This window comes from Hippopotamus amphibius, chromosome 5 (assembly GCF_030028045.1).
Source record: "Hippopotamus amphibius kiboko isolate mHipAmp2 chromosome 5, mHipAmp2.hap2, whole genome shotgun sequence".
NCBI classification, from domain to species: Eukaryota; Metazoa; Chordata; class Mammalia; order Artiodactyla; family Hippopotamidae; genus Hippopotamus; species Hippopotamus amphibius.
In genome coordinates this window covers 117743000-117769943 of record NC_080190.1, presented here as the reverse complement: position 1 = coordinate 117769943, position 26944 = coordinate 117743000, and the positions used below count along the sequence as shown (strand labels likewise).

Sequence of the window (26944 nt, the reverse complement as noted above, 5' to 3'; positions counted from 1 at the left end):
AAGTGAGGATTTCCCTTGCAGATTATGGGCTAATACTGTGATCCAAATATACCCCCTTTCCCACCCTATTATATACTTCATTAAGGACAGCATGGTGAAGAAGCTAATACCGAGTAGGTATCCATCTTCTAGAAAGATTTTCAAGTGTACCTTCAGTATTTGTTAAATGACCATAGAGACAGGTGTAAATTTAATGGACTAAATTACTTTTCAAATTAGTGCTTTATTTTATCTTAGTAATATCCTTTATCTAGACCATGCACCATTAATTAAAACAGCATGCTCCTTTGAAACTTTGGCTGAAAATATGCGATTTCACCTCAGATTTATCCAATCTACCAAAAGCTGTTAGCATATTTAACAATTTAATAAAATGTTATGAAAACCTATGACAGGAATATAGTCCTTTGGTATTAAAACATTTGTAACTGGACAAGAAGAAATAAAAAGTAATACTGTTCAAGACAGTGACTAACAATTTAACAGCAGGATTTATAAAAATCTGATAATTCAACAATAGTTATAATTTTTCCCCAGTTAAATGCTTTAACAACTATAACCAAATAGATAATTAGCTATAAAGCCATTTTTTTCTGAAATTCTTGCTATCACATTTAGTGTTTACAGTTCAGTTCCAGGTAACTTTAAAGAAGTTCTGATTTCATTCCTTAAAAGATTATTCTTAGCACTTTTTATTCCAATAATTTATAATAGTGAATGGCTAAATCCATCTCATTTTACTTTTTATTCCTTTCAATGGCATATGAGTGGGTAAATATACTCACAAATATTTAAACATACAAACATTTTTGCTACATGTTAATATACAGAGAGCTTTTATTATATGCCTTTTCTTTTACAGACATGCTTTGGTCACATTACAAGGAGTATATTCACATTAAAATAATAAAAATTACAAACTGTCGGACATGAGCCAAAACATGATCATCTTCGAATCAACTGGATGATAGTTTTTGCCTTCAAATAGTCTTTTACTTCCTTTTGCTGCCAAAAGCTGGAGTTAAATGGAAGAGAAAATGAAATGGTGGTTCAGCTGCTATATTAATTCAACCAAATCCATTCATACACATTCTATCTAATAATCTCTTATCAAACCCAGCAACTTTAAAACTGTTGGTTATCGAGAAAATGAATGAACTTTACACCTGGACAGTGGAACAGTAAAGAGTGAGGAGAGAAGCAAGAAAGGGATATAAAAGGGAATCTTAAGTCAGCAAAGACATAAGAGACCCACGATTTTTTTTTTCCAGGTGTCTCTGCGGTACCCTGTTGTTTTGAGATTCTGTGTGTTCCCTGACAAATATCTCCACTTCACAGCTAGGACCCCCAAGGTTCTGGCAAAGCTGAAACCACTGATTCAGTCAGACAGACAAACAGCTCCCTGGGCACTTCATGTGCAGGGCAGTGGGGGAGGCCCATAGCAGAGGGCTTTCCCTGCTTGTAGGCGCGAATTGGGCATCCTGTATCTCAGGATGGTTGCTCTGTGTTCTCAGACTCCCTCAAGGTGCAAATCAGCGCCAGAATTCCTAAGTCAGACAGGATTTCTCCCATTTCCTAAGCACCAAGACTGTGAACAGCAACTGACAACGGAAGAAGGAACCTGGCCAAAGTTGTGACTGAAGGTCACAGGGCTCACTGGAGCCCACGAAAGGCCTGAACGTGTCTCTCTCTCTCAGGGACTGCAGCTACACCTGTTCACCTAGTGCAGGACCTGAAGGAGAGTGGGGTGGATAGGGAGTGACGGCGGCGGCGGGGTGGGGGTGGGGGTAACAAACCCTGCTGCCCAGTGACACCTGTGTGCTGTTCACATGGGCTGCAGGGATTCCCAATGCCTTCCACAATTTGGAAACATAGTAAGATACTTAATAATCCTCTAGGAAGGTGGCCAAGCCCTGTCCTAGGAAGCAAACCATTTCTAGTACTCCGAGCAAGGTTTCTAAGAGGGAAAAATAGTTATAGAAGTTGCTGCATTGTCATATTATCTTTTCATGCATATTCAGCTAAAACGGAATAAATGATCTCACACCTTCTAACTGGAAAGGCATCTTAGACCAATTTTAAGCACAGACTGGTTTTCACAAAAATGAAAAACTGGTGTTTTACAAACCTAGCTTTTATTTTTTTAAAACCAGGAAGACTGTAGATAGATATTAACTTTTTGGTTTGTAATAGATACACTGCACAAAATGTGAGTATTCTTTGGATATATACACAGTTCTTTGCTCTCCTGTGTCTTTTTTTCCCCATTAGTTTCTCCTGCACTGTATAGTATTGACTCTCTCACACTGAATAGATAAGCTATGTGTTTTACGTTATTATTATTACATTGTTTACTATTTCATTCCACATTTATTTAGATAAATCTGAACATCTAACTATGCATTCACATGTAAACTTTCAGAAATGATGTTTGTTAGGTCTGATGTAATAAATATAATTATTTCATATCATTTAAAAACAATGACATCACTTTCTACCAGCCCCCCCTCAGGGGAGAGCCTAAGGCTGTGAGTCTGTTGGAATATTGTCATGATTTATTTTTTCTCCAGAGACAGAATGCTTCAGAAATTGACCAGTAGCGCCAACATACAATCTTGATCGCATGGGCCATTTCTGAAAAAGAATATTTAAACAAGAATCCAAAAGTTAGTATCTATGGCAGATATAGTATGTAATAATAGTATTAAAAATTCCAAATACCTCAATGCAAATGCAATATTATGTAGCTGGTAACAGTTGTAATTATGAAGTCTAAATGATGACACAAAAAATGTTTATTAATGCTAACAATAACAGTAAAAATATACCCAGACTTTAATTATAACTATATGAAATAATACATGTGTATGTGGACCAGAACTGCAAAAAATTATGAAGAATGGATAAAAATATTTTAATTTAATTTATGTATTTATTTATTTATTGACTGCATTGGGTCTTTGTTGCTGCTGCGCGGGCTTTCTCTAGTTGTGGAGAGCAGGGGCTACTCTTCAATGGGGTGCGCAGGCTTCTCATTGCAGTGGCTTCTCTTGTTGCGAGCACAGGCTCTAGGTGCTCAGCCTTCAGTAGTTAGGCATATGGGCTCAACAGTTGTGGTTTGTGGGCTCTAGAGCACAGGCTCAGTTGTTGTGGTGCATGAGCTTAGGTGCTCCATGGCATGTGGGATCTTCCCAGACTAGGGCTTGAACCTGTGTCCCCTGCATTGGCAGACAGTTTCTTAACCACTGTGCCACCAGGGAAGCCTGAGAAGGAATACATTTAAATGTAGGAAAATAAATCTACCCACAATGTTTTAATTTTAAACTAAACCTAAAACAAAACTAAGCCTAAAACAAGATCCCTGGGTTTAAAAATATATTTTTTAAAAAAGTTATATGTGGTAACTATATGCGTCTACATTTGTCAAAGTACAATGAAAAGTGAATAATTCAACTATCTAAACATTTTATCTAGCGAAAAGCAATATCTTGAAGTTGCAAATATTAGAATGTTTGGTGTTATATAGCTAGAACATCCAGATTAAATATCTGCTTGTACTGGCATCACACAGCTCTAACCTTTCAGTAATCATCACATTTGTATCACATCATGTCCTTTTTAAATTCACCTTTAAAATGGACAGCCTCTCAAACAATACAATTAATTTCCAAACAGGCACGATGGTGAAAAAATATATTACATAGGTAGTACTTTCAGAGTGAACTTTTTTTTTTAAAGAGGGGAGGCTCATATAATTTTAGTTCTAAGGTCCTTGGAATACTAATCAGAGAAATACTGCTTTTTTTTTTTTAATACAAAGATAAGTCTTAGACCAAAAAAAGTGCAGCCCTTAAAGATCAGCAGTGGGGTCCCACACTCTCCAGAAAGTAAATGCTGCTGTGAGCAGCAGGCTATTTTCACCAGTGAACATTACACAGAACCATGAAATACCCTTAAATGCCTGGCAGACAATCCACAGTGCTCAGAGGTACAGTTATTAACAATTCAAAGTCCAAAGTCCATAAGAGCTCTAGTTTTCAACACAAGTCGCATATTAGAATCATGCATGAGCTTTAAAAAGTACTGATGGCCAAGTCACACTCCAAGCCAATTAAATCAAAATAGACCTCTGGAGAAGTATAAGGTAGAGTCACTTCTTATCTGGAATAACATAAGCCTTCCTTATACTTCAGAATACAGTTACTGTTACCTAAACTGCAATTCCAGATGTAAAATGTAGCCATAAGGAATAGTAAGTAGGCATGTGATTTTTATGCCTCCAGATGGGATGAGGGAATTCGCTCTGATGTGGCTTAGGTCATTTATGAGTCCTAAATTCAGATTATTCTACTGGGAACCTATAACAGATTAAATATAACATTTGTGTTACTTGTAATTTAAAATGGTCCATTTCTATAAAATCTACCTATAAACAAACTTGTATTTATGTTCAGTACAGTAATAAGACTAACACTGTGTTACTTATTTTTACAAATCCATTTCAGGTTTTGTTTTTTAAATCACAGATGTGCATTCTTGTAAATTCTGGGTGCATCATGTTGGTTCTATTCGTGGGATCCCTGCTACCAGATGGGAACATGAAGTGTTTAGAAACGAGCCTGGGATTTTTTCATATGTTCTGGATTTGGCATTGTTAGATCAGATATAAGGTTGCATTATACTGAAAAATCCAGTGTCATGGTATTATGGACTAAATGTTTGTGTTCCCCCAAAATTCATCTGTTGATGCTCTAACCCCCAATGTGATGGTATTTGGGAAGGTAATTATAGTTAGATGAGGCCATGAGGGTGGGTCCCTTATGATAGGATTAGTGGCCTTTTAAGAAGAGGGAGAGCTCCCCTTCTTTGAGAAAGAATGAAGCCAGCCAACTGCAAGACAGGAAGAGAGCTCTCACTAGGAAGTGAATTGGCTAGCACCTTGATCTAGGGCTTTCCAGCCTCCAGAACTGTAAGAAAATAAATTTCTGTTGTTTAATACACCTAGTCAATGGTATTTCGTTATTGCAGCCTGAGCTGACTAATATTCACATGCAGCAAATAGTGTAGGACACAGGTCATCAATTTCAAGTGCAGAATTTTAGGCATATTACAAACTAGTGCTTTTCAATCTTTTACACTCCTACCACATTTTCATGAGCATAAAAATCTCATGCTCAAACCTCAAATGTAATTTGAGAATTCTACATTTGAGAATATAAATAATAATAATTTGAGAATGTGCATTAAACACATCTAAAAATAAATAAAATAAAAATACTACTGAATGCTCCCCATTAGTTCTATGTGTTACCTGGGTTCCACTGTATTGAGAATCACTCAAAATCATGCAACCAAGAGTGGAAACAAATGAAGGCATCTGTTCTTTACAGCCTTGCTAGTATGTACATAATTTATGAAGCAAACCTAAAAATGTATATGTGGATTTTTGCCTGATTTTTCATGGACTTAATAAATCTTCCCTTTTTAATAACTTTGTGTCCCTGGATTTTTAAAAAGGCTTCTAATGATTTTATTCAAATGAATTTAATATAGACACACAAATAGTTTTAAGAGTCAGAAAAAAAAATATTGGTTAGGCTGCATGTCAGCATCATGCCAAAAAAGCCAGCTGACTCATTTACATTTCACTTCTCAATGGTCTGTTTTAACATTGTGTAGATTAACACAATCCTGACCTCTACCTAATAAGGCATATTTAAAATTATGTAGTTTCATTAGCTTAGAACAATCTAGCAAACTCATACAATTAACCAGAACTAAACCTGAAACTGAAGACTTTAAAAATATATTCTTGGTTTTTGGAGTTAAATGACTCCAAAATAACAAAACTTTGCATTTATTTTTAAAAATTATTGTTTATCTGTGTTACCAGCAATGATTCTGCAGAGGTAATGCAATTAATAAAGCCATCTGTGCTTTTCTTCCAATGTAAGTATCTGAAATATACCCCTGTTCTCCTGGAGAAGCACTGCCCTTTCTGACACTGGTGCTGATCAGAATTACTCACATCCCAGAGGGATAAAATCTGCTGTTTTAGGCTATGCCCTGGGATCCCAGTCTCTTAAACCTTCCAGTTTCATTTGAGGTACTCTTAATGTAAATTCCCAAATACTGATAATAAGAACTGATGATTCAAAATTATGGCCTTGAAATATCTGTTAATAGATCTTTGATCAAAGTAAAGACCCAATAATACTATGTTGTAAGAGAAAAATAAAGTCATTTTGGAACACTCTATTGTAACTAAGGGTTACAATACCCTTAGTAAACCAAAAAGTACAAATAATCAGAATATCTTTATTTCTTTGGCATTCGATTGATTGATAGACTTAATATTTAAGCATTTTGATAGTGTATGTAAAATAACATGTTGCAGGCAGTTTTAATTGTGTGTATAAAATCTCTTTCCTCTGCACCTCCACCACACATGGTTACAGCCTCTCTTATGGGACATACAATGTTCTCTCTTATACTGTTATTTGTATTTCTGTGTTTGTCTCTATTACATGTTTATTTAGGGCACGGATTGAGTCTTATCCTTAATTGTATTCACTCTCCTCACAGTGCTTTGCACATAGCAGGCACTCAGTAAATGATTTTAAAATACACTAGTCACTTGTTCAACCATCATCAGTTTAATTTGTAAGAGGTAATCTTTGGCCTTCTTTCAGTATCCCTAGAATTGTCTTTTAAAATAAAAATAATTGATTCAGAGGATAAATGAAATTTAATTTTTCTTTAAAGAGTTATAAGACTAGAAAAACATTTGGTACAGGAGTCAGGACAAAAAACAACTCGTTAAGCTTATTGTAACATGAAAATTACAGTTTTAACATTACTCATTCAAAAAGCACTGCAAGAAACTAAGGTGAAAAACAACTAGATTTCTCTTCCACAAAGAGGCATTTAACAGGTGCCTTTTGTATTAAAGCCTATTTAATGTTAAAAAAATGTTCTTAGAGTATAATGTCAAGTCAAAAGAAATCTAATATTAATGATATATTTGAGTAGCAATCTAAGGTACCTAATATTAACCTAATATTAATAGATTAACAGCATCTAATAGTAATACAAAACCCTTAATTAATAATGAATAACTTTCCAGCTGAGGTTATATAACACATGAATGAAATGGAATAGTCTATCATAATTATGAATAAGTGATATTTCAAATTTTTATATTTAATATTTGAACTAGTTTGAGTCTATCATCATGTTGATTACAAGCTGCAAAGTAAATTTTATGAAACCTTACCAGAGAATTTTAAGTTCAGTTAATATTAGAGGATGTACTTTACCCTCATTTCAGTAATGATTATTCAATAATTTATTGAACATTGATATACTTAAGGCAAAGTTCTAATTTTGTGTGTGTGTCTGTGTGTATGTGAGAAAATGCTTCAGGATGGTGGAATCAAAATTTGAATATTTAGTTTTAGAAAATACAGGGAAGGCAATCCATTTTGAACAGAAAGCCTGATCGATGTAAGATTAAAAAAAAAACAAATCTAGGAGAAAAGGATGGTGAGAGCCTAAATACTGCCATGTAGGTAATAAATCATAATCATATATACCGTATTAAACAAAAACTCCGGTCATTCTACCTATCTGTAATATGAAAAATACCATACCAGAGGGAGTCTCTTGGCTAATTTCGTACATTACAGAACACAACAGATATGCCAATATATTATGAAAACTACATAAACTCACTATAGTTTTTCTAACATTCTTGGTAGCTGTCTAGTCCATGATAGTTAACCTTCATTAAAACAGACTGAAAATTTACTGTGTGGGGATGCAGAAGTCTCATTTAGTTCTTACTAGGTTTACAAAAAATTTATAACATTGGTTTCCTAGGATTAGTTAGGGACAGATAATTCCATCACCCCATTTAATTCGTGAAACTTTTCAAGTATTTGATAGACACAACAATGGAAACAATTATGTAAATTAAAAACTAAAAATTATCTAAAAATTATCAGGACGTGCAACCAACCACCCCACCAGGCACCACCAAGAAAATTCTCATCTAGGAACGGCATCCTGTAAGGGGCATGAGACACCCCTACCCAAGCCGCCCGGATTTAAGCCTGCAAACCGTTAAGGAGTAGCCTTGTGGCAGTGGGGACCTCGCAACCGGTGCCTTCGCGGGCCAAGGTCGCTCTCCGCATCTGTTCCCCTCCGCACCCTGAAGGAGGGAGTAAAAGCTTGGCGGTATCTGCCCAGGCGGTGGCAGACCCAGCGGTCAAGGTGCTTGCTCCCCGCCCCAGCTCCGCAGCGCGCCCTGCCCGCTTACCTTGACAGGGTGTAGGTAACCATCCCCGCGCAGGGCGCCCAGTCCGGGGTCCGCCGGCGCGTCGGCGTCGTCCTGCAGGCTGCGAGTGAGGTGCGCAATGTAGGTGGTGGCCAGTAGCAGCACGTCCAGCTTGGACAGCTTAGTGTCGGGCGGCACCGACGGCAGCGTGCGCTGTAGCTCCAGGAAGGCGTGCCGCAGCGTCTGCACGCGGCTGCGCTCCCGCGCCGCGTTCGCTGCCGCCGGCCGCCCGCCCCCAGAGCGCGCGCCGCCGCCTGAGCCCGCCAGTCCCGGTCCGGTCCGCCCCGGGCTCGAGTCTCGGGTGGCGGCTACCGGGGGCGCGGGCTCGTTGCTGGCGATCAGGTGGCTGTCTGCGGGGCCGCCACGGTCCATGGAGGCTTGCCGCGCCGCGCGCCCTGCAAAGGACGGATGGCGCGGTGAGGCCGGGGCGCCCGGTCGAGCGTAGCCCCGGGAGGCGCAGCCCTCTCGCGCCCCCAGCGCGCCGGGCCGGGCCGTCCGAGGTGGCTCGAGGCGATCTCAGAGTTGAGCACCTTTTGACTGGGGGCTTTTGCCTCCCGGCGTCTGGGGCGAGTGGTGGGGCCCGAGTGTCCCTGGGCTGCTTATGAGGCTGAGGAGGGGCGCGGTGCCCGCTTTACTTTCCCCCGACAAATTAATCGGAAGGGCTACGCTACCAGGGAAAAAAGGTTTAGGAAGCACAGCTCCGGTTCGGAGCTTGTTCGCGCTTCTGGAAGGCTACCCGCCCCGTCCCGCAGGAAAGATGAAGCCAGTCAACTCGTGGCGCGCGACGGGAAGCCCTGCCTCGCCGGGGCCCGCCGTGCCCACGCCGGCCGCCCTCGCACCGTTCGCTCCCGGGACCCGGGGACCTCAGGGGAGACCGCAGGAGCTCAGGGCAGTTTCCGCCGGAGGAGTCGGGGGCCGGCGGCCTCACCCCGGACGCAGGCACCCGCTACTCCTCCAAACCCGGGAATGGCGCGGCGGGGGTCGGACCGGGGCCCTCACCTTTCCTGCAACGGCCGTGCGAGGTTCGGCTCTGCTGCGCGAGCAGGCGAGGAGCGTCGAGCTTGGTCGGCGTGGCCAGGACCGCGCGGGTCACTCCATCCTCGTCCAGCCGAAAGCTACGGCCGCTTCCCGCCCTGGCCGGACGCGCCTTTTATGCAGGCTCCTGCGAGGCGAGGCGTGGATGCCGGCCAAGCTCGGCGTGGATCACCGCAGCAGGACCAGCCGACGTCCGCAGGCACCTGGGGGGCCGCGCTGGGGGCAGAGTCTTCTCCGAGCAGCCCCTCTGCCTCGCGAGGGTCATTAATCAAACCGTCCGGTGGGGCGGGGCCGGGCCGGGGGCGGGGTGCCTTCATGGCCCCGCCCCTCCCGCGTACGGGTTCTCCTCCGCCCCGCCCCCCACCTCGGGCCGTACTACTCCGAACGCAGCGCGTCGAGCGCCCACGGGGTTGGCGGCCGCTGCGGCGAAGACTGCGGCCCGGGCTCTAGGACCCCGGCGCGGTCTCGCGAGTTATCTGGCCTCGCCGCTGCCCTTCCGCCTCGGGCCCAGTCTAAGCCCCGGCACTTTCCCGGCCGGTGCCGGCCGCGGCGGGAACGCGGCCGTTTTGTTGGGCGTGACTTAACTTTCCGTGAGGAACTGTGGAGTGTGCCGCCTCGATGCGCTCACCTTTTGCTCTACCACAAGGTAAATGTCTCCTGCTGTCCTCCTTGAGGCGTAGTCCCTCCACCTCGGGACTGCGTGACTCGTTTATTGAGCCGCCCAGAGATAAACCGCACTTAGCTCGGGCGCTCACTGTCTGTGGTACTTTACGAAGCTCCCCCAGCGCGGTCGCTTCTCCCCGAGGTGCGGACCCCCGCCGGCGCCTCAGTAGTCCCTCCGGGGCCCCGCCTTGTTTCGCTATTTGGACGAATTCGGGGCTTCCCTACCAGGAACTCGCTTGAGGTGTTTAGCCCTCGTGGCCCCCGGGGGAGCGGGGCTGGCGACCATGCGGGGAGGGGCTCTATCCCGACTCCTTTAGAAAAGGGGGCGCGGCCCCTCGAGGCCCGGTCGCAGCCGCCCGGGAAGCCTGGGCCCTGGACGCCCCGAGACCCTCTGTGGCTTCCGCCCGCGTGGACCCGTCGCCTCCGGAGGTGAAGTCTGAGCAGACGCCCAGTGTTTCCTAGAGACGTCATTAGTACATCCTTGAAAACAGTGCCTGCGATGGGAAGAGCAGGACATTGACACATCTTCTTTGGGGGCAAGATGGAATACCGAATTTAAAATGTCGTTAACGAAACCGCACTTGTATATGTGACATAATTTCATCCTTTACCATAGATTTTTAAATTTAAGCTACCGACTAGTACATAGTAATGGTGGCACTTACTTGAGTGTAAAGTTCCACACACTTTAAGTATACTAGTGAATCAGAATAATCCTCCGGTTCTCATCTCAGTTACCATTTCTATAACTGTAGTTAGATTTACACTTTACAAAGAAGCACACCAAAATACTATTGGTTCAAAAAAAAAAAAAAAAGATTATACTTTCTTTTGATGAATGAGAAAGCACATCTTTATTTCCCTGGTAAATTGTATGTAATGAGGAATAAAGCAATAGGAAAGCACTGTTTCAGATTCTATAAAGAAGCAAATCAAACAAGAACTCACAGGTTCTTAAATAATGAGATACCATAAAGCTACAAACTACAAAAGATGATGTTGCATAATACTATAAAGGTAAAGAATCAAACGTTTCAGATCACTTAAGGCTGAATTTACTGGTTTTTTACAAACAGATTTTCTTTTACTTTTGAGTTATGAAGAAGGTGAGGTTCACGTACATCATTTTTTGTCAGCAAGCTTTCAGATTCCTTCAAAGAGAGATTCCTGTATTGATAGACAAAAAACACAAAAAAAAACAAAAAAACAAAAACTGTTTAAATTATTTCAAAAATGAAAGTTATCCACAACTGGTAGCAAACATAATCTAGGACACAATAACAATAGTGAAGGCTAATGATTAGTTACTAAACTGTGTGAATTTTCTCAGGCTTTAAAGGAAGCAGAAACAAAGATTTTCCCCCTGAGATAGGAAAGAATGTGAAAAATCTATGAGTTGGGAAAGGTGTGGAAATAAGAATATTGGAGGGAAGGTGGGCCAAGACTAGGGTAGGCAAATTAGGTGCTCAGGGCTCCGTGTATCTTGCACCCTGGCATCTATCACACTCCTCACCCTAACCTAGTCTGCTAGAGTCTCCTGCTTTAGGAGGAAACCTTTCCACTCTAGGAGGTGGGCTGCAGGTGGGGGCACAACAGAGGCACTTCACTGCTAATAATGACTGGCCAGTTGCTTACTGAGCTGCCCAACAGTCAGGTTTGAAAGAAGGGACTGATGTAACAATACCAGCCACTGAGGGCTGTCTGCTGCCACTCTAAGCAGCTTCTCTGAATCCTCTGATGACTCTAGAGTAGTCCTAATTCCCGCGAGAAACCAGTATTTGCAATTAAATTCAAAATGGAAGATGAAAATCTTCAAATTTTCAACATTATGTAAGTAACAAGTACCTTATTTAGCACTTTTTAAGTGCTAAGTGCTTTACAAAAAGCACTTTATTTTCTCACTTACTCTTTACAAAAACCCTTTGAAGACTTTACATTTACAGTTGAGAAAATAAAGCTCAGAGGGTTGAAGTAACTTGTGCAAGGTCACATAGCTAGTAAGTGGCAGAGACAGGATTCGAGCCAGGCAGATTGACCCTAACATCTGTGCTTTTTACCATACTATTCTATTTACTTCTTGTAGGGTTCTTCATTATTTACAAAACATTTTTTGTATTTGTTATCTCAATAAAGGGCATACTTTAACTTGAATTCTATTAACAATCCAGATACTATTTTCACATTTCATATTTTTCTTTGGAGTTCTTGTCTAATCTGGTTTTAGAGTGCTGTAGATTTTATTTCACTGAGCACGATGTAGGTCTTAAAATCATATTTATCTTTTTTCTAAATGTGTCAAATAGTTTGTCATCTTTATAACATAAAATAATCACACATACCAGTAAAGAAAATAAGGTTTTATACAGTTGGTGCTTTTTTTCACCTTTCAACTACTTCCCTCATTGTTTAATTAAGGTATAATTTACAGACTTAAATTCACTCTTTTGAGTATATAGTTAAGCAGTTTTGATAAACATTGAGTCATGTAACTACTACCACAGTAAAGATACACAGCATTTCATCACCCACCTCCCTGCACCCCCCCCCCCCCCCAGGTCAAAATTCCCTTATGTCGACCCTTTGTAGTCCACCCCAGGTCCTCAGCAGCTACTGATGTTTTCTGTGTCATAGTTTTGCCTTTGCCAGAATGTCATGGAAACATACAGTGTGCAGCCTTTTAATTCTGGCTTCTTTCATTTAGCATAATGCTTTTGAGGTCTATCCATGTTGTTTCATGTATTGCTAGTTCATTCCTTTTTAATGCTGAATAGTATTCCATTGGGTGGATGTACCACAGTTTGTTTATCCATTCCACAGTTGAGAGACCTTTGAGTTGTTTCCAATTTTTGGTAATTATGAGTAAGACACTAAAAACATTAGGGTTCAGATTTTTGTGTGAGTATAGGTTTTCATTTCGTCTGGGGAAATACCTAGATGTGGAACTGCCAAATGTGCTAAGTGTGTGTGTAACTTTGTAAGAAAATGTCAAACTATTTTCTGTATTGGCTGCAGTATTTTTGCATTCCCACCAGTAGTGCATGAGAGTTCCAGTTGCTCCATATCCTTGGTAGCATTACTTGATTTTTTCTTCTTCTTAGCCACTTTAATGGACACTTTTAAAGGAAATAAGTTGACCCACTATTTGAAACATTTTAAAAATCAGATGATTTCACAATGTAGATATTTGGTTGCCAGCTAGTCTAATTTCTCAAGTTCAACATGTCTGCCTGGCTATACTGTTTTGGAGCCAAGGAGCTGCAGTTGCCGTTAGTTGGACGTGTGCTCTCTAGTTTACCTCAGTCACATTCTCACCTGCTTCCCTTACTTACTCTATCTGCCTGTACTTTAGGGCATTTTTGAGACCCCCTTGCAGTGTAGCTTGGCTTTTGGAGGCAATGACCTGGATTTAAGCCCCAGCTCTGCCTCATGGCAATCCTGGGACTTTGGGCCCCTCTTGACTGGGGTTCTCCAGTAACTCATTTTCCCCATGTATAAAATGGGGCAGATAGTATTCTTATCTCAAATAAGAATAGTGTTTTATAATTTGTTTGGGTAATGAAGACTAAGCTTTCAAAATAGATATTTTAAAGTGGAAAATGACTAATACAATTCTTATAACTTAAATCTTATATAACTCTTGTTCACAGAGTAAGCCGTTGACAAAATTGAGACTAGAAGTCACAAAGCTAGCTTAGACTGTTCTAAAAAACTTTGTTGCTCATCACTATTGCTTTTTTTGAGGGAGGCGGGGGTTGTCCTGATTTCAAAAGGGTTCTTTGAGACCTGCAAGCCAAAATCTTAACATTATATTTACATTACTGATACATAAATTTATTTTGCATGCAAAAATTAATTAGACTGAGGTTAGGTTTAACATAGCAAAATTAAAGGCTTTTAGAGCTTTGCAAATGAGTTTATATAAGATCATTCCAGAGTTTCATGACTAAAAGTATTATCTAAGTTTTAAAAAATTCTTCTTGAAGTGCATAGGAGATCTGTTGTTACAACTGTTCAAACATAACCTTAACAGTGGTAAAAGCAAATTACTTTTTACAGTTTTTAAAGGTTACTTTTTAAGTCAAAGAAACCTGATGCTTCCATACTCTAACTAAAGATAGTGGGTATTTTATAAATAGTTAAATAACATACAGTGAACATTTCCTATGAATTATGGAATTCATAGGAATTATTCACATTCCTTAAAGGTATGTGAAGCTAAGGGCATTCTAACCCAGCTAGAAAGTTATTGTTTTTGCATTAACAAAAGAGATGGATTGACTATTGACATTGCTTAGGCTTGAAAGATAGTTAATCAAGTAACAATTTGCTTTTCTGGTTGTACAGTGCTGTATTCTCAGTGGATCTTATTTGCAATATATAAATGCATTTAATTTCTATTTTTAAATTACTAAGGCTCAAGTACCTCCTAGCATGTTTGAAAAGAGAGGAAACATCTGTCAGAAGTATTTACTGTGACAAACATAGAAGCAGTAATGTGCACATTTGTTTTGTTTAATACATATATTATTTTTAATTGAACAGGGAAGGCATTTGTTCAGAATCAGCCTTTAAATAAAAAATACTGTTGAACTAATCTTTAATTAAAGTGTACATTGATAGTATCAAGTTCAATTTGAGGGTCAAAAGCAACGTCAATGAGTCTGACTTTTTCCTCCCTGTAGGGAAAGCAGGCTTGTGTAAATATACATGAGCACAGACTGCATGAGTTTAAAAAGGAGGTGGAAAACATTCCTCTGTCATTGGACAGATGTTGCTTTACTCTGTTCCACATAGGATACAGGCACAGCTCTCAGTGTGTAAACCTTAAAGGAGTGTGGGGTACATACTTTTAGCATTTTGAAAGAAGCCACTAAGCTCCTTTCCCCCTCTGAGCAGGCTCCCCACCTCAAATCTTAAATATAGACTGTAGGGGACTCTTCAGCTGAGGCCAGCTCATTATCCTCCTTCAAGTAATTAAGGGAAGTAATTGATTTAATCAGCTTTTTAGAAACTAAAAATCTGTTCTATACATTTGGGCTGTGTATTTTGTTTTTAATACTTTACCAACCTTCTAACTTTATTCTCATCGTCTCTTAGTCTTACACTAAATTAGTAAAGTGTTAGCAATAGGCACACTCTGATAATCTATTATCAAGAGCTTAATGAAATTCCATAATATATTTGGTCACCTTTTATTAAAGAGAGGTAGAACTGATATTCCCATTTACTAAGACAAATCATTTGTGATACAAAAACAATATTTTGGCATGTCCTCAGTGAAAATGTTAGAAGAGAGGGGAGGGGAGGGGAATGTTACATTTAAAAGAAAATGTTTATGTGATACTTTTTCACATTATAAAATTTAAGAATCAGGACTGAACATAATAAACTTCACTAATAGTGGCAGAAGCAGGGCATTCTTTATATTCTTCTCACAGAACCTCTCTATTATGCTGGTTTCTTTAGTATCTTAGCAGTACTTAGTAGTTAAAAATGCATTTAGCTCTGTCTTTAAGAAACTGTTGGGGTGCTATGAACAAACTGGCTATGGTTTTGATGGCAGTGATAATGGACATAATCAGGAAGAAATTCTCACACAGCTTCTGTTTTTTATGAGTGTGGAGAGGAGGCAAAACCAAAACTAGGACTCCTTACATATCCTATCGCTTCTGCCCAGATAAAGCATTTTCCAGACTCAGAGGACTCTCCCTCCCTTAAGCCTCTTCTGGCCAGCCTAAGCCACTCTTCAGGGAATGGGGGTAGGATAGTGCAGCACTGTTGTTAATGGGTCTTCTTCAGGTGGGTTCCATTAAGGAATGCTAAGTCACCATCCCTTGATTGGACCCTGCAAAGAGGGTCTCATGACAAACCCATGTGACCTTCATCGGGCAGTTCTGGAAAAGGAAATCTATTCCAAAGTACATCCACTGGCACTCTGTAGTGCTCTGGCTTCCCCTCCTTTCTGCCACCAGATGCCCTTGCTGTAGCCATCTTCTCACTAATGGACCACCCATTATCATTTGGGTCTCGGGCTCCTTTTATATGATCCCTGCTCATTCAGACATCTTTACCTGCTGCTTCTGGGACTTTCCTGAGCCACCTGCCCTACCTCAGTAGGTATACCTAGTCTGTGACTCCCAGCTCTTCCTGAATTAACCCTTCCACTGCAACTTTATGACTGTTTGGGCAGATGAACAATGAATTTTTTTTTTCTTTTTGGTGCTTGGTCAAGAAGAATTGAGAACAGAGAACCAGGAGACAGATGGCGGGCCTCTCTTCTTCTGTGTTGTTGACAGTGAGGGTGTCCCATCCTCCTCCCAAGAGATAAATCACACAAAAATATTTGAAAGAACCTACCCCATGTCTTCAGTAATTTTAGGGTTATCTTCTTGGGAGCTTTCTGGAGATGCATTTCCATTTACAAGGTATCTCTGTATATCAGAGAAAAAAACTAATTTTGGCTTACCCACCTGTGGGTAATAAACAGGAACTATGTGATGCATTGTTTCAGAGTTACCTGTAGCATACAAAGAATTAAAAGCATTCTGCTTTGAAACTAATAACTAAATTGTAAAAATGGCATAGAACAGCATTAGACTATCTAAAATTATATTTTATGAAATGGAAGTAAATAAGGTTATATAGATCCACAGCAAAACCAATAAAAAATTAATATCCAGGATAAAAATATCACAGACTTTCATACATGAGAACCTACACAGGAGAGTTTAGTCAACTCTCATAGACAAAATGGGTATACCAACATTAATATAAATATTAACTGCCCTTGCATTTTGCTGTTATGAGTTTATTTTTTCAGTGTGTTTAACCTTTAGGGAGTAGATTAGTCAATTGCAGTTTTGTAATATGTTCATACCTTTATTTCCACACTTAACATTCCACATCATTTCCCTGTTTATAGATCCTCCTTCCTTTCCAGCAGTGACTTCCTTTTGAGTGGAGACTACCTTATTCACCTCTAATTCCCAGTGCCTAGCATAGTCTTGGGCATATCCCAGGTGCTCAACAAATGTTTATTAGATAAATAAATGAATATTTCCATCAAAGCACTACAAAAGTAAATGCTGAAGGGCATTCAGATATTGAATTTTGTTAAAGTGTTTGACTTTGCTTCTAATTTTGAGCTATATAGTTATGTGACTATATTTAGGACAAGATCTTTATTGTAAGATCCTTGAAGTCTGAGGTAATTTTACCTGTAATTTTACCATATAGAGTTCCAATTTATAGGGCTACCAAAAATACATAAAGTCAGGAAATACAAAAATGACTATCTTCGTAAGAATTCCTGTTCACTGACAATGTATTTGGTTGTACAGAGATATCTTTAAATGGTTCATCTTAGCTCTTCTAAAGACCTGAAGGTATATTGTAGATTTTAAAAATACACAATAGGGACTTCCCTGGTGGTGCAGTGGTTGAGAATCCGCCTGCCAATGCAGGGGACGTGGGTTTGATCCCTGGTCCTGGAATATCCCACATGCCCTGGAGCAACTAAGCCTGTGCACCACTGAGCCTGCACTCTAGGGCCTGTGAGCCACAACTACAGAGCCTGCGTGCTGCAATTACTGAAGGCCAGGTGCCTAGAGCCCAAGCTCTGCAATAAGAGAAGCCACAGCAATGAGAAGCCTGCACACCGCAATGAGGAGTAGCCCCTGCTCACCACAACTAGAGGAAGCCGGAGTGTGGCAATGAAGACCCAACACAGCCAAAAAAAACCAAAAAACACAGTATATCTTCTAGACTTTAATTCATTCTTTCCATTTCTCCTGAGCAGCAATAACAGAGACTTTACATAAAGACTATAGTGTAAGCTATTGGCCATATACCTAAGGATAGAGTTATAGCGTGTTACGTGCATGTATCCAGGGATGTCACTGGTTGTAAGCATGGGAGGCTCAGAACTGTACCATTTGTTTGGATGGGATTGGCAAGTGTGTGTAGGTGGTGAGAAAGAAGGATATCTTCCCTACAAAGGGCCGAGAGAGAATGAGTATTTCTGAGGAAAACTCACATAGTTTCTATTGTAGCTAGTCAGCTTTCAATTTCAATTTAATTTTATTTTAATTGACCTTACAATCTATTTTTTAATATTAGCAAATCATATAATCTATTCAAATACTTTTAAAATTTCAAAGTTCTTTCATAATACAGTCTCATTTTCTCCCTAGTTCCTTTTTATTTATAAAGATTATGTTTACATATCACATATTTACATATTTGCAGATTTTTCCAAATTCCCACCAAACTGAAGTGAATTTCTAAGTAGAGAAGAAATTATTGTCCTTATGTCCAAGCATGATTCAGCCAGTCATCAGTAGAGTGGTCACTAGAAGCCAAAGCTGTTTGATGAAGTTAGATAACTTTGATTAATCACTGTGCTCCCTGCTATCTTTGTGACCTTAATCAAGTTATTTCATCTTTCTAAAACTCAGCTTTCTCAGCTGCACAAAAGATGTAATAATTCTTTCCCACAAGTTAAAAGGATTAAAGCAGTAATGCACATAGATATGTGAAATGTTTGGCACAATAAATATTAGCTCTCTTTTCTTCCCTCGCCCCCTCTTCTTGGCTTCCTAGACTGGAGTGCTTTCCATTTTAAATTATTAATGATTATCATGATAGCAACTACAACAAGGTGTGAAATGATGCTTCTGTACTATATAACATTCTGTATGGCTTTTTTAAAAAACTGTGGTAAGAACACTTAACATGAAATCTACCCTGTTAATTTTTTACGTGTACAATGAATACATTATTGTTCACTCTAGATACAACTTTGTATAGCAGATCTCTAGAGCTTATTCATCTTGCTTAACTGAAACTTTATGCCCATTGATTAGTAACTCATTTCCCCTGCCCCCCAGCCCTTGGCAGCCACCATTCCACTCTTTGATTCTATGAATTAGACTATTTTAGATACCTCATGTGTTGAATTATACAGTATTTGTCTTTCTGTGACTGGCTTATTTCATTTAGCATAATGTCCTCAAGGTTCATCCACATTGTTTCATATTACATAATCCCCCCCCCCCGCCACTTTTTTAAGGCTGAATAGTATTCCATTGTTTGTGTATACCTTGTTTTCTTTATCCATTCATCTGTCAATGGACATTTAGGTTTCTACATCTTGGCTATTGTGAATAGTGCTGCAGTGAACATAGGAGCGTTAACATCTCTTCAGGATCCTGATTTCAGTTCTTTTGGATTAATACTCGGAAATGGGATTGCTGGATCATATGGTCATTCTATTTTTAAATCTTGAGGCACTGCCATACTGTTTTTCATACTGGTTGCACCATTTTGCATTCCCACTGACAGGATGCAAGGGTTCCAATTTTATCTGCATCCTCACCAACATTTTTTTTGTTTGTTTGTTTGTTTGGTCATTTGATAATGGCCATCATGATAGGTATGAGGAAGTATCTTGTGGTTTTAATTTGCCTTTCCCTGTTGATTTGTAACATTGACATTTAAAAAATATATCTGTTGGCCATTTGTAGGTCTTCTTTGGAGATATGTCTGTTGGAAATGCTGTTGGGAAAATGGTGCCAATTAACTTGCTCAACAGAAGGTTGTCACAAACCTTCAATTTGTATAAAATGCAATATCTGTGAAGTGCAATAAAGTAAAGCACAATAAAACAAGGTGTGTGTGTGTATAAAAACAGATGATTGAACCTGGTGTACCCCCCAAAAAAAATTAAAAAAAAAACAAGGTGTGTCTGAAATTATTTATTTATTGAAATATAGTTGATGTACAATATCTTGTTAGCTTCAGGAGTACTACACAGTGATTTGACATTTGTATCATCATGAAATGATGACCACCTTAAGCCTAGTAACCATATGTCCCCATACAAAGTTATTGTAGTGTTGTTGACCATATTCTTTGTGCTGTATATAACATCCCTGTGGCTTATTCATTTTAAAACTGGAGATTTACTTCTTAATCCCCTTCACCTATTTCACCCCCCTCCCTGTGGCAACCACTCCTCTGTATCTGAGTCTGTTTTTGTTTTGTTTTCTTTGTCTTGTTTTTTAGATTCCATATATAAGTGAGATCATTCAGAGTTTGTCTTTCTCTTTTTGACTTATTTTACTTAGCATAATACCCTCTATATCCATCCATGTTGTCACAAATGGTAAGATTTTATTTTTACTTTTAACGGCAGAGTAATATTCCATTGTATATATCATGAATCTTCCTTATTCATTCCTCTACTGATGGATACTCAGGTTGCTTCCATGTCTTGGTTATTGTAAATAATGCTGCAGTGAACACTGGTGTGTGTATATCTTTTCAAATTAATATTTTTCTTTTCTTTGGGTAGATACCCAGAGTAAAATTGCTGGATCATATGGCAGTTCTATTTTTAATTTTTTGAGGAACCTCAATACTGTTTACAATGATGGTTGCACCAATTTACAATCCCACCAACAGTGCACCAGGGTTCCCCTTTCTCTACATCCTTGCCAACACATGTTATTTGTTGTCTTTTTGAAAATTGCCATTCTGACAGGTGTAAGGTGGTATCTCATTGTGGTTTTGATTTGCATTTCCTTGGTGATTAGTGATGAGCATCTTTTCATGTGTTTGTTGACCATCTGTATGTCTTTTGTGGAAAAATGTCTATTCAGGTCCTCTGCCCATATTATAATTGTGTTATTTGTTTTCCTGATACTGAGCTGTATGAGTTCTTTGTGTATTTTGGCTATTAACGCCTTATCAGTCCTACCATTTGCAATTTGTTAAGCAGGCTGTTTTTTCACTGTGTAGCTAGTCTCCTTCACTGTGCAAAAGCTTTTGAGTTTCATGTAATCCCATTTGTTTGTTTTTGCTTTTGTTTCCCTTGCCTGAGGAGACAGATCCAAAAAAATATTGCTAAGACCAATGTCAAAGAGCTCACTGCCTATGTTTTCTTCTAGGAGTTTTATGGTTTCAGCTCTTACATTTAAGCATTTAATCCATTTTGAGTTTATTTTTGTATATGATGTGAGAAACTGCTCCAGTTTGATTCTTTTGCATGTAGCTGTCTAGTTTTCCTCACACCATTTAATGAAGAGGTTGTCTTTTCCCCACTGCATATTCTTGCCTCCTTTGTTGTACATTAATTGGCTATATAGGCATGGGTTTACTTCTGGTCCCTCTATTTTGTTCCATTGATCTATATGTCTGTTTTTGTGCCAGTACCATACTGTTTTGATTACTGTAGCTTTGTAGCATACAGTTGACCCTTGAATAACACAGGTTTGAACTCCTCAGGTCCACTTTTATGTGGATTTTTTTGTATAGTATATACTACAGTATTACACAATCTGAGGTTGGTTGAATTCTCGGATGTAGAACCAAGGATTTGGAGGGCTGACCGTAAAGTTACACATAGGAGGGTAGGTGCTCCTAACCTCCTCACTGTTCAAAAGTCAACTGTAGTTTGAAATCAGAGAGCGTGATCCTTCTGGCTTTGTTCTTCTTTCTCAACATTGTTTTGGTGGTACTTTGGCATCTTTGGGGTAATGCTGAAAATATGTAAATCCTTACCCTGAGTCTAATTTTGCCCTTCACAGCCAGCCAGGTACAAGCAAAGGAGGAGAAATGCCTCCTGTCCATTTTATAGGTTTCAGATCTTGAGAAATTCATATTGTCAACATAGTATCATCACTCATGTGGATACTGTCAGCTTAAAAAGTCCCATTCTTTGAAATAATTTTAACAGTTCATATTCAGGGAATACAATATGGCAGAATCATCAGAGCTTTCCATCTCTGCTTCTCTTCACTTCAACCTCCCTGTCCTAGAGAGATAGATTCTAGGATATGCTATCTGTGCATAAAGCCTCACTACACTGTTTTGGTTTCCCTTTCCCTGTTCTCCTGGTGTCACCCCTTTCTGAGTCTCCATCCCCTGTTAGCTATGGAACTAGAAGACCATTAGCATTCAAATACTATCATGGAACAAAGGAAGGGACTCATTTCAATGTTGTTGACTATAGAATCTGTAAAGAGTGAATTCTAGGATACTCCCCAATATGATAAAGATGGTTATGATACATCATACTAAGCTATACTTAGTTTCATTAATTAGGCAAGGGAGGTTGATGTGTCCTTGTAACACAACCTTAGGCATATTGTAATCAAAATATTCAGATTGGATTGTGTACTTAAGAAAGGGGACAGGCCACAGAGTATAGGCCACATATGTGGTTGTGATACATTTTTATTTTTTATTCTGATGAAAAATGTGATTTTTGCACTGTTGCTAAACAAATATACTTATGACTTGTTTCACAAGTTGCATAGCTGATTGTTGTTTCACCATTTACGTAACTAGTATCATGCACTTTTGCCAGATATAAAATTATACATTTTTCCCCACCCTCATAGCTCTGTTGATATAGCTGACATAGTTATACTCAGTATGAACTAAACATAGCTTTTTTTTGATGTAACTACCATTTTCATATATAAACGTAATAGGAAAAATTTCCTAGGAATTGTAAACAAGTGAAAAAAGAAGCCTACAAAAAAATCTAAACAAACACCCCTTATTTTTGGTATTTTTTTTTTGTTGAGTAGAATATTCCCTTTGCTAGTAGAAGTGATTAACTAATGAATGACAGCCTACTTACTTATGTTTGAGTTACTTGTATCCTCGTTCTTACTCTTCCTTTTTTTGCTGATTTTCTTGGCATCTTTGGATGCTTTCCAATTCATTAGGAATTGTCTTTCCATATTTTTAATTACTTTTCCATCAAGGAATTCTAGAGAAAAATATATATGTTAAAAATGTAATATATAAATGTTATGTTATATATCAATATAAATATTATAAATACAGTATATAAATATTATGTATACACATACTATATATGTATATACACACACACCTCTGGTTTAGGGCACATGAACTTAAGTTACACCATAGGCTGAAATAAATTTATTTTTAATATACCTTATTTACACAGCTATGTTTTTGTTGAGCTTTTATTTATTTTTAATAATTTTTTCTGACTTCAAAAAGAATATGTGCTTTTATAAACAACTGAAACATGATGGAAAAAATGTTAACAGGCTCTGTAATTACTGTCCATTTTTCTTCTTCCCATCACTAACTAAGATAATCATTATCAACAATTTAATGTATGATCATCCTTCTTGAGTCATAAATTATTTTAAAAAACAAAAATGTCATACTCAACAGGAGTTAAATATCTATTCATTTAAATAATTTTATGATTATTCTTAGGAAAAAGCAGAATATATTTTATGTTAATTTCAATAAGAAGTTTTATATATGTAACATGGTATTTTAAAAGTACATACATTAATAATGTTTATTATATCTTAAGATATAGGATATAATAAGAATAATCCACATAGTTGGCCTCTTCATTCTATGAAGTGATATTTCAGCTATCTTTACATTTTGTTCTTTTAAAAAAGTTTTGAAATTGAGCATATTAAATTACACAAGTAATTTTTGTATGTTATAAGATTTGGAAAATTCAAAGAAATGGAAAAAACGAAACATTGCCTGTATTCCACAACCAGAAATAATCACTGACAACCACTGATAACATTTTAGTATATTTCTTAGCATTGTTTTGCTTTCTAGGTATGTATTGTGTGTATGTGTGTGTATTATATAAAAATGGAATTCTCTATTTATACAGTATTACATCCTACTTTTAAATATTATATTGTGACCACTTTACCACATCTTTCTTTAAACACAATTTTTAATCACTGATAGTATTCTAAGTACAAATATACAAGTAATTTACCTTTAAAAATACACATGACTATTCTTCCTGGGTATTCTTTGTTTCCTATTCTTGGCTGGTGGGGTAAAGGGTAGGCAGGGTGTGACTCATATGTGTTTTGAAAAATCGTCTTGGATGTTTCTTATATACCCTTTGACGTCCCCTCCGTCCCCCAAGAGAACCACTGTACTAGCATTATGATTAACCAAGGTTTACTACAGCTATGAGCTTTGAAATTGTCTTGCCATACATTAGTTTTTATATCCAAGTACAGCATGTCATAGAAACACTCTCACAAATATCCTCTGAGAGGGCAGTGCTTATCTCTCTGATGCTATATAACTTGGTCCCTATTGAAGAGGGTTGGTCCATTTCCCCTTATATACTGCATATTCCAGAATGTTATTATTTGTAAGGATCTCATAAAGGGACTCTCCACCTCGCTACCCTTTCAAATGAAAGGAATTCCTTTATGTTCTTAAGGTGCCATTTGGCAGGTGTCAAGCAATGAAAACCTTGATCAATTTTATCTATAGAACCAAGAGTCTCTCCAAATCTCCAGAGGATTTGTGCCAATGAAAATTTGGCAAGAGGCCAGCAAATTCTACACATTTATGACTAACCATTTTTGTTGGTAACAGCCACACTTTCTTTTTAAAGAAAGCGTGTCTGATGTCTTAATTACTTCTGAACAGCAGATATTTTTCATGTTTTATTTCTCAATTTTAACTTTTGCTTTTATTAAAATGTCAAATTTAAAGTTGACCATTTTTGTAGATCCAGATGTCATATTCATATTTCTGAAGGCTTGCTGGTAAATTAACTAAAGAGTTAACCAGGTCTCTCTCTCTAACAAAATTATATTAAAATAATATAAACATGTACCCAGTGATTTGGACACCAATATCAGTCTATCTCTGTATTTTGGTTTGAGACAAACAGGATTTCTATTTAGATCCATTTTCCGCAACTTCATCAGCTTATTCAGTAAAAACTCCAAATCCTATAATTAGAGAAGAAAAAAGCAAGATACAGGTATTTCATATTATCAATATTTCTTTCATGTCAGTTAACTGTTTTTAAAGATAATTACTATTTTCCATGGAGTTCTAGCTCAGTGCCAGGTACTTAGAAGATGTATAGTAATTCTTTTTTTGGTAAAGTAGTCCATACTAATAACAGGACTAAAGATGAGGCAAAAAATAAGGTCCTGAGTTGGGGGGCCCAGAACTATACTCTGTCACACTCCCTTAAATGGACCCAACCTGTAGCTCAGAAAACACTTTGCCTCTCTGGCTATACAAGCTATAGAAGATGCCCTGTTCTTAGTGGAGCTTATGGAAGTTTACAGATTAAGGCCATTATGGAGTAGTAAGTGAGAAGTCCACTGACATGCACTGCAAGAAATATATATTGTTGCTTTTTCTTTTTTAAAATCTCTTTGAAAAAACATCAAAGGGGAAAATAGGGGGAAAAAATCACTTGTGTGCTTATCACTCAAAGATCACTTTTAGTATATGTCCTTCTAGTTTTCTTTTTTGAGCATAGGGATTTCTTTTTTAATTGTCATCATACTGCGGGTACAGTTTTATTTTATGTATATCATAAACATTTGCTTGTTTTAATAGCTTATAAGAAAATCAGCTTATTGATATCTAAAGGAATAATGAAGTTATTCCATGGTTGAAAATCCAAATAAATGTGGGAAAAACAGATTAATCACCTTTAAGAACAATCTCTCTCAGTTTGCCCTCTTCACCTCCTCTCTCTCGCTATTTGATTTTTTTTCAATCCAATGTCACTATCTTTCTCCAGTGCCTTGTTTTTCTGTCATTCCCTTCCTTGCTTTTTCCCCTTCCTTGTTTTTTATGTGTATATTTTATTTTAGCTACTATTTAATGGAAGTGAGATATACTTTATACTTTATTTTTTATATCAATATATGCTCCAAACTTAATCTGTAAAGAATTACTCAAAACAAGTAATGGAAAAACTTTTTTTACTCTATAGCCCATGATTGAATTTTTATTCAGTGGCCATAGGCAAAAAAAAAAGGAAAACTACCTTCAATAGGGCAAAAACATTATTTTAAAGCAAATGTTTTGATATTAATAGTAAATACTGATAATAACTAATTCTGGGGAGAGCTTTCTGGTTTTCAGAGCACTCCCATATATGTGGTGGTGTATACATCCAGGAGGGTTGCTTTTCTTTAGAATATGGGTATAAGGATTACAAAGTTAATAAAGGTTCCAGAGCCAGAGGATAGCAGCAGGCAAACACCTGTGATCATTTCATTTGTTTTCCTCAAGCCAAGACCAAACTTATCATAGAGTATAAGGGAAAATTAAGAAATACAAATTATAGATTAATTCATACATATTCTTAATTGCAAAGCTGAAAGTAATTGTTAATGCATTGCCTGGTAGTTTTATTCCCCATAGCATTTTCTCACCTTCAAAGCTTGATACGATTCAGCTTTGTATATCCATTTAATTTAACTCTTGGTACCTTCCATCTTATTGTTTGCTTGATCCATGTTTACTGTTGCTTAGATATTTCATTTTTCCATTTTTGGAAAATTTTCTTATAATAAGGCTGCATTTATTCTTCAGGTTTTAGAGAATATTTTTTCTTACTATGAAGCTTTGGTAGCAGTTCCCGTCTACATATTAAAAATACTTCCCAAACTGTCATATCAAGGAGGTAACAAATATGGAACATCCAGATATGTGCCTGCATTTACATGAAGAAATGCTGTCTTTGGGGGAATAATCAGAAGGAGAGCCAGGTGTCCAGAACCCACTGCAGTGCACTTTAATCTTCCTGAGACCAATGTCTTCAAGTTCTGCCTACTTGATTATTCATCAGATATTTATTGAATCATGGGCTAAGTTCTGTGCTAGACTCTAATGTGTTCAAATAATTTATGTGAAAAATATAAGGAATTGTTTAAAAATTATACGGGAAACCCTAAACTTCTGACATTGCTTCTAGCTGTTTGACCTTAGGCAAGTCTGTATCCTCATTTATAAAGTAAGGATAATTAGGATTAGTTGTTGTGGCATATAAAGTGTGTGGAACAAAGCAGGTAAAGAATAAATGTGCGAATTCTCTTCCTCTTT

The 26944-nt window shown here is 38.2% G+C and overlaps 3 protein-coding genes across 8 annotated transcripts in view; 1 reads left to right on the top strand and 2 right to left on the bottom strand.

Annotated features, from left to right (window-relative positions):
* Positions 1-773: 773 nt before the first annotated feature.
* Positions 774-9660, bottom strand: TCF24 (transcription factor 24). 4 transcript variants are annotated; one of them, XM_057736198.1, is made up of 4 exons: positions 9338-9660; positions 8321-8733; positions 8123-8212; positions 774-2634 (listed from the first exon to the last, which is right to left on the bottom strand). In XM_057736198.1, exons 2-4 carry the CDS (start codon positions 8708-8710, stop codon positions 2521-2523), a joined length of 594 nt encoding a protein of 197 aa, XP_057592181.1. In that variant the 5' UTR covers positions 8711-8733; positions 9338-9660; the 3' UTR covers positions 774-2520. The 4 variants fall into 4 exon arrangements, with proteins under 4 accessions (XP_057592181.1, XP_057592183.1, XP_057592184.1 ...); XM_057736200.1 differs by lacking the exon at positions 8123-8212; XM_057736201.1 differs by lacking the exon at positions 8123-8212 and having other exon boundaries at positions 774-1015.
* An 84-nt stretch (positions 9661-9744) lies between these two features.
* The window catches only part of CSPP1 (centrosome and spindle pole associated protein 1), a 195678-nt gene continuing 178478 nt past the window's right edge, over positions 9745-26944 (top strand). The window contains exon 1 of one of the 2 annotated variants that reach the window (XM_057734126.1): positions 9745-10019. The gene's annotated coding sequence lies outside the window, so the exon portion shown is untranslated. The remainder of the gene's footprint in view (positions 10020-26944) is intronic. The other variant, XM_057734132.1, reaches the window with a different exon arrangement.
* PPP1R42 (protein phosphatase 1 regulatory subunit 42) overlaps positions 11083-26944 on the bottom strand; it is a 46261-nt gene continuing 30399 nt past the window's right edge. Inside the window, exons 5-8 of one of the 2 annotated variants that reach the window (XM_057734133.1) lie at positions 24705-24822; positions 22686-22817; positions 16394-16553; positions 11083-11203 (exon numbers count right to left, since the gene is read on the bottom strand). In XM_057734133.1, the coding sequence (XP_057590116.1) occupies positions 11092-11203; positions 16394-16553; positions 22686-22817; positions 24705-24822 (522 nt within the window). In that variant the 3' untranslated portion in view covers positions 11083-11091. The remainder of the gene's footprint in view (positions 11204-16393; positions 16554-22685; positions 22818-24704; positions 24823-26944) is intronic. The other variant, XM_057734134.1, reaches the window with a different exon arrangement.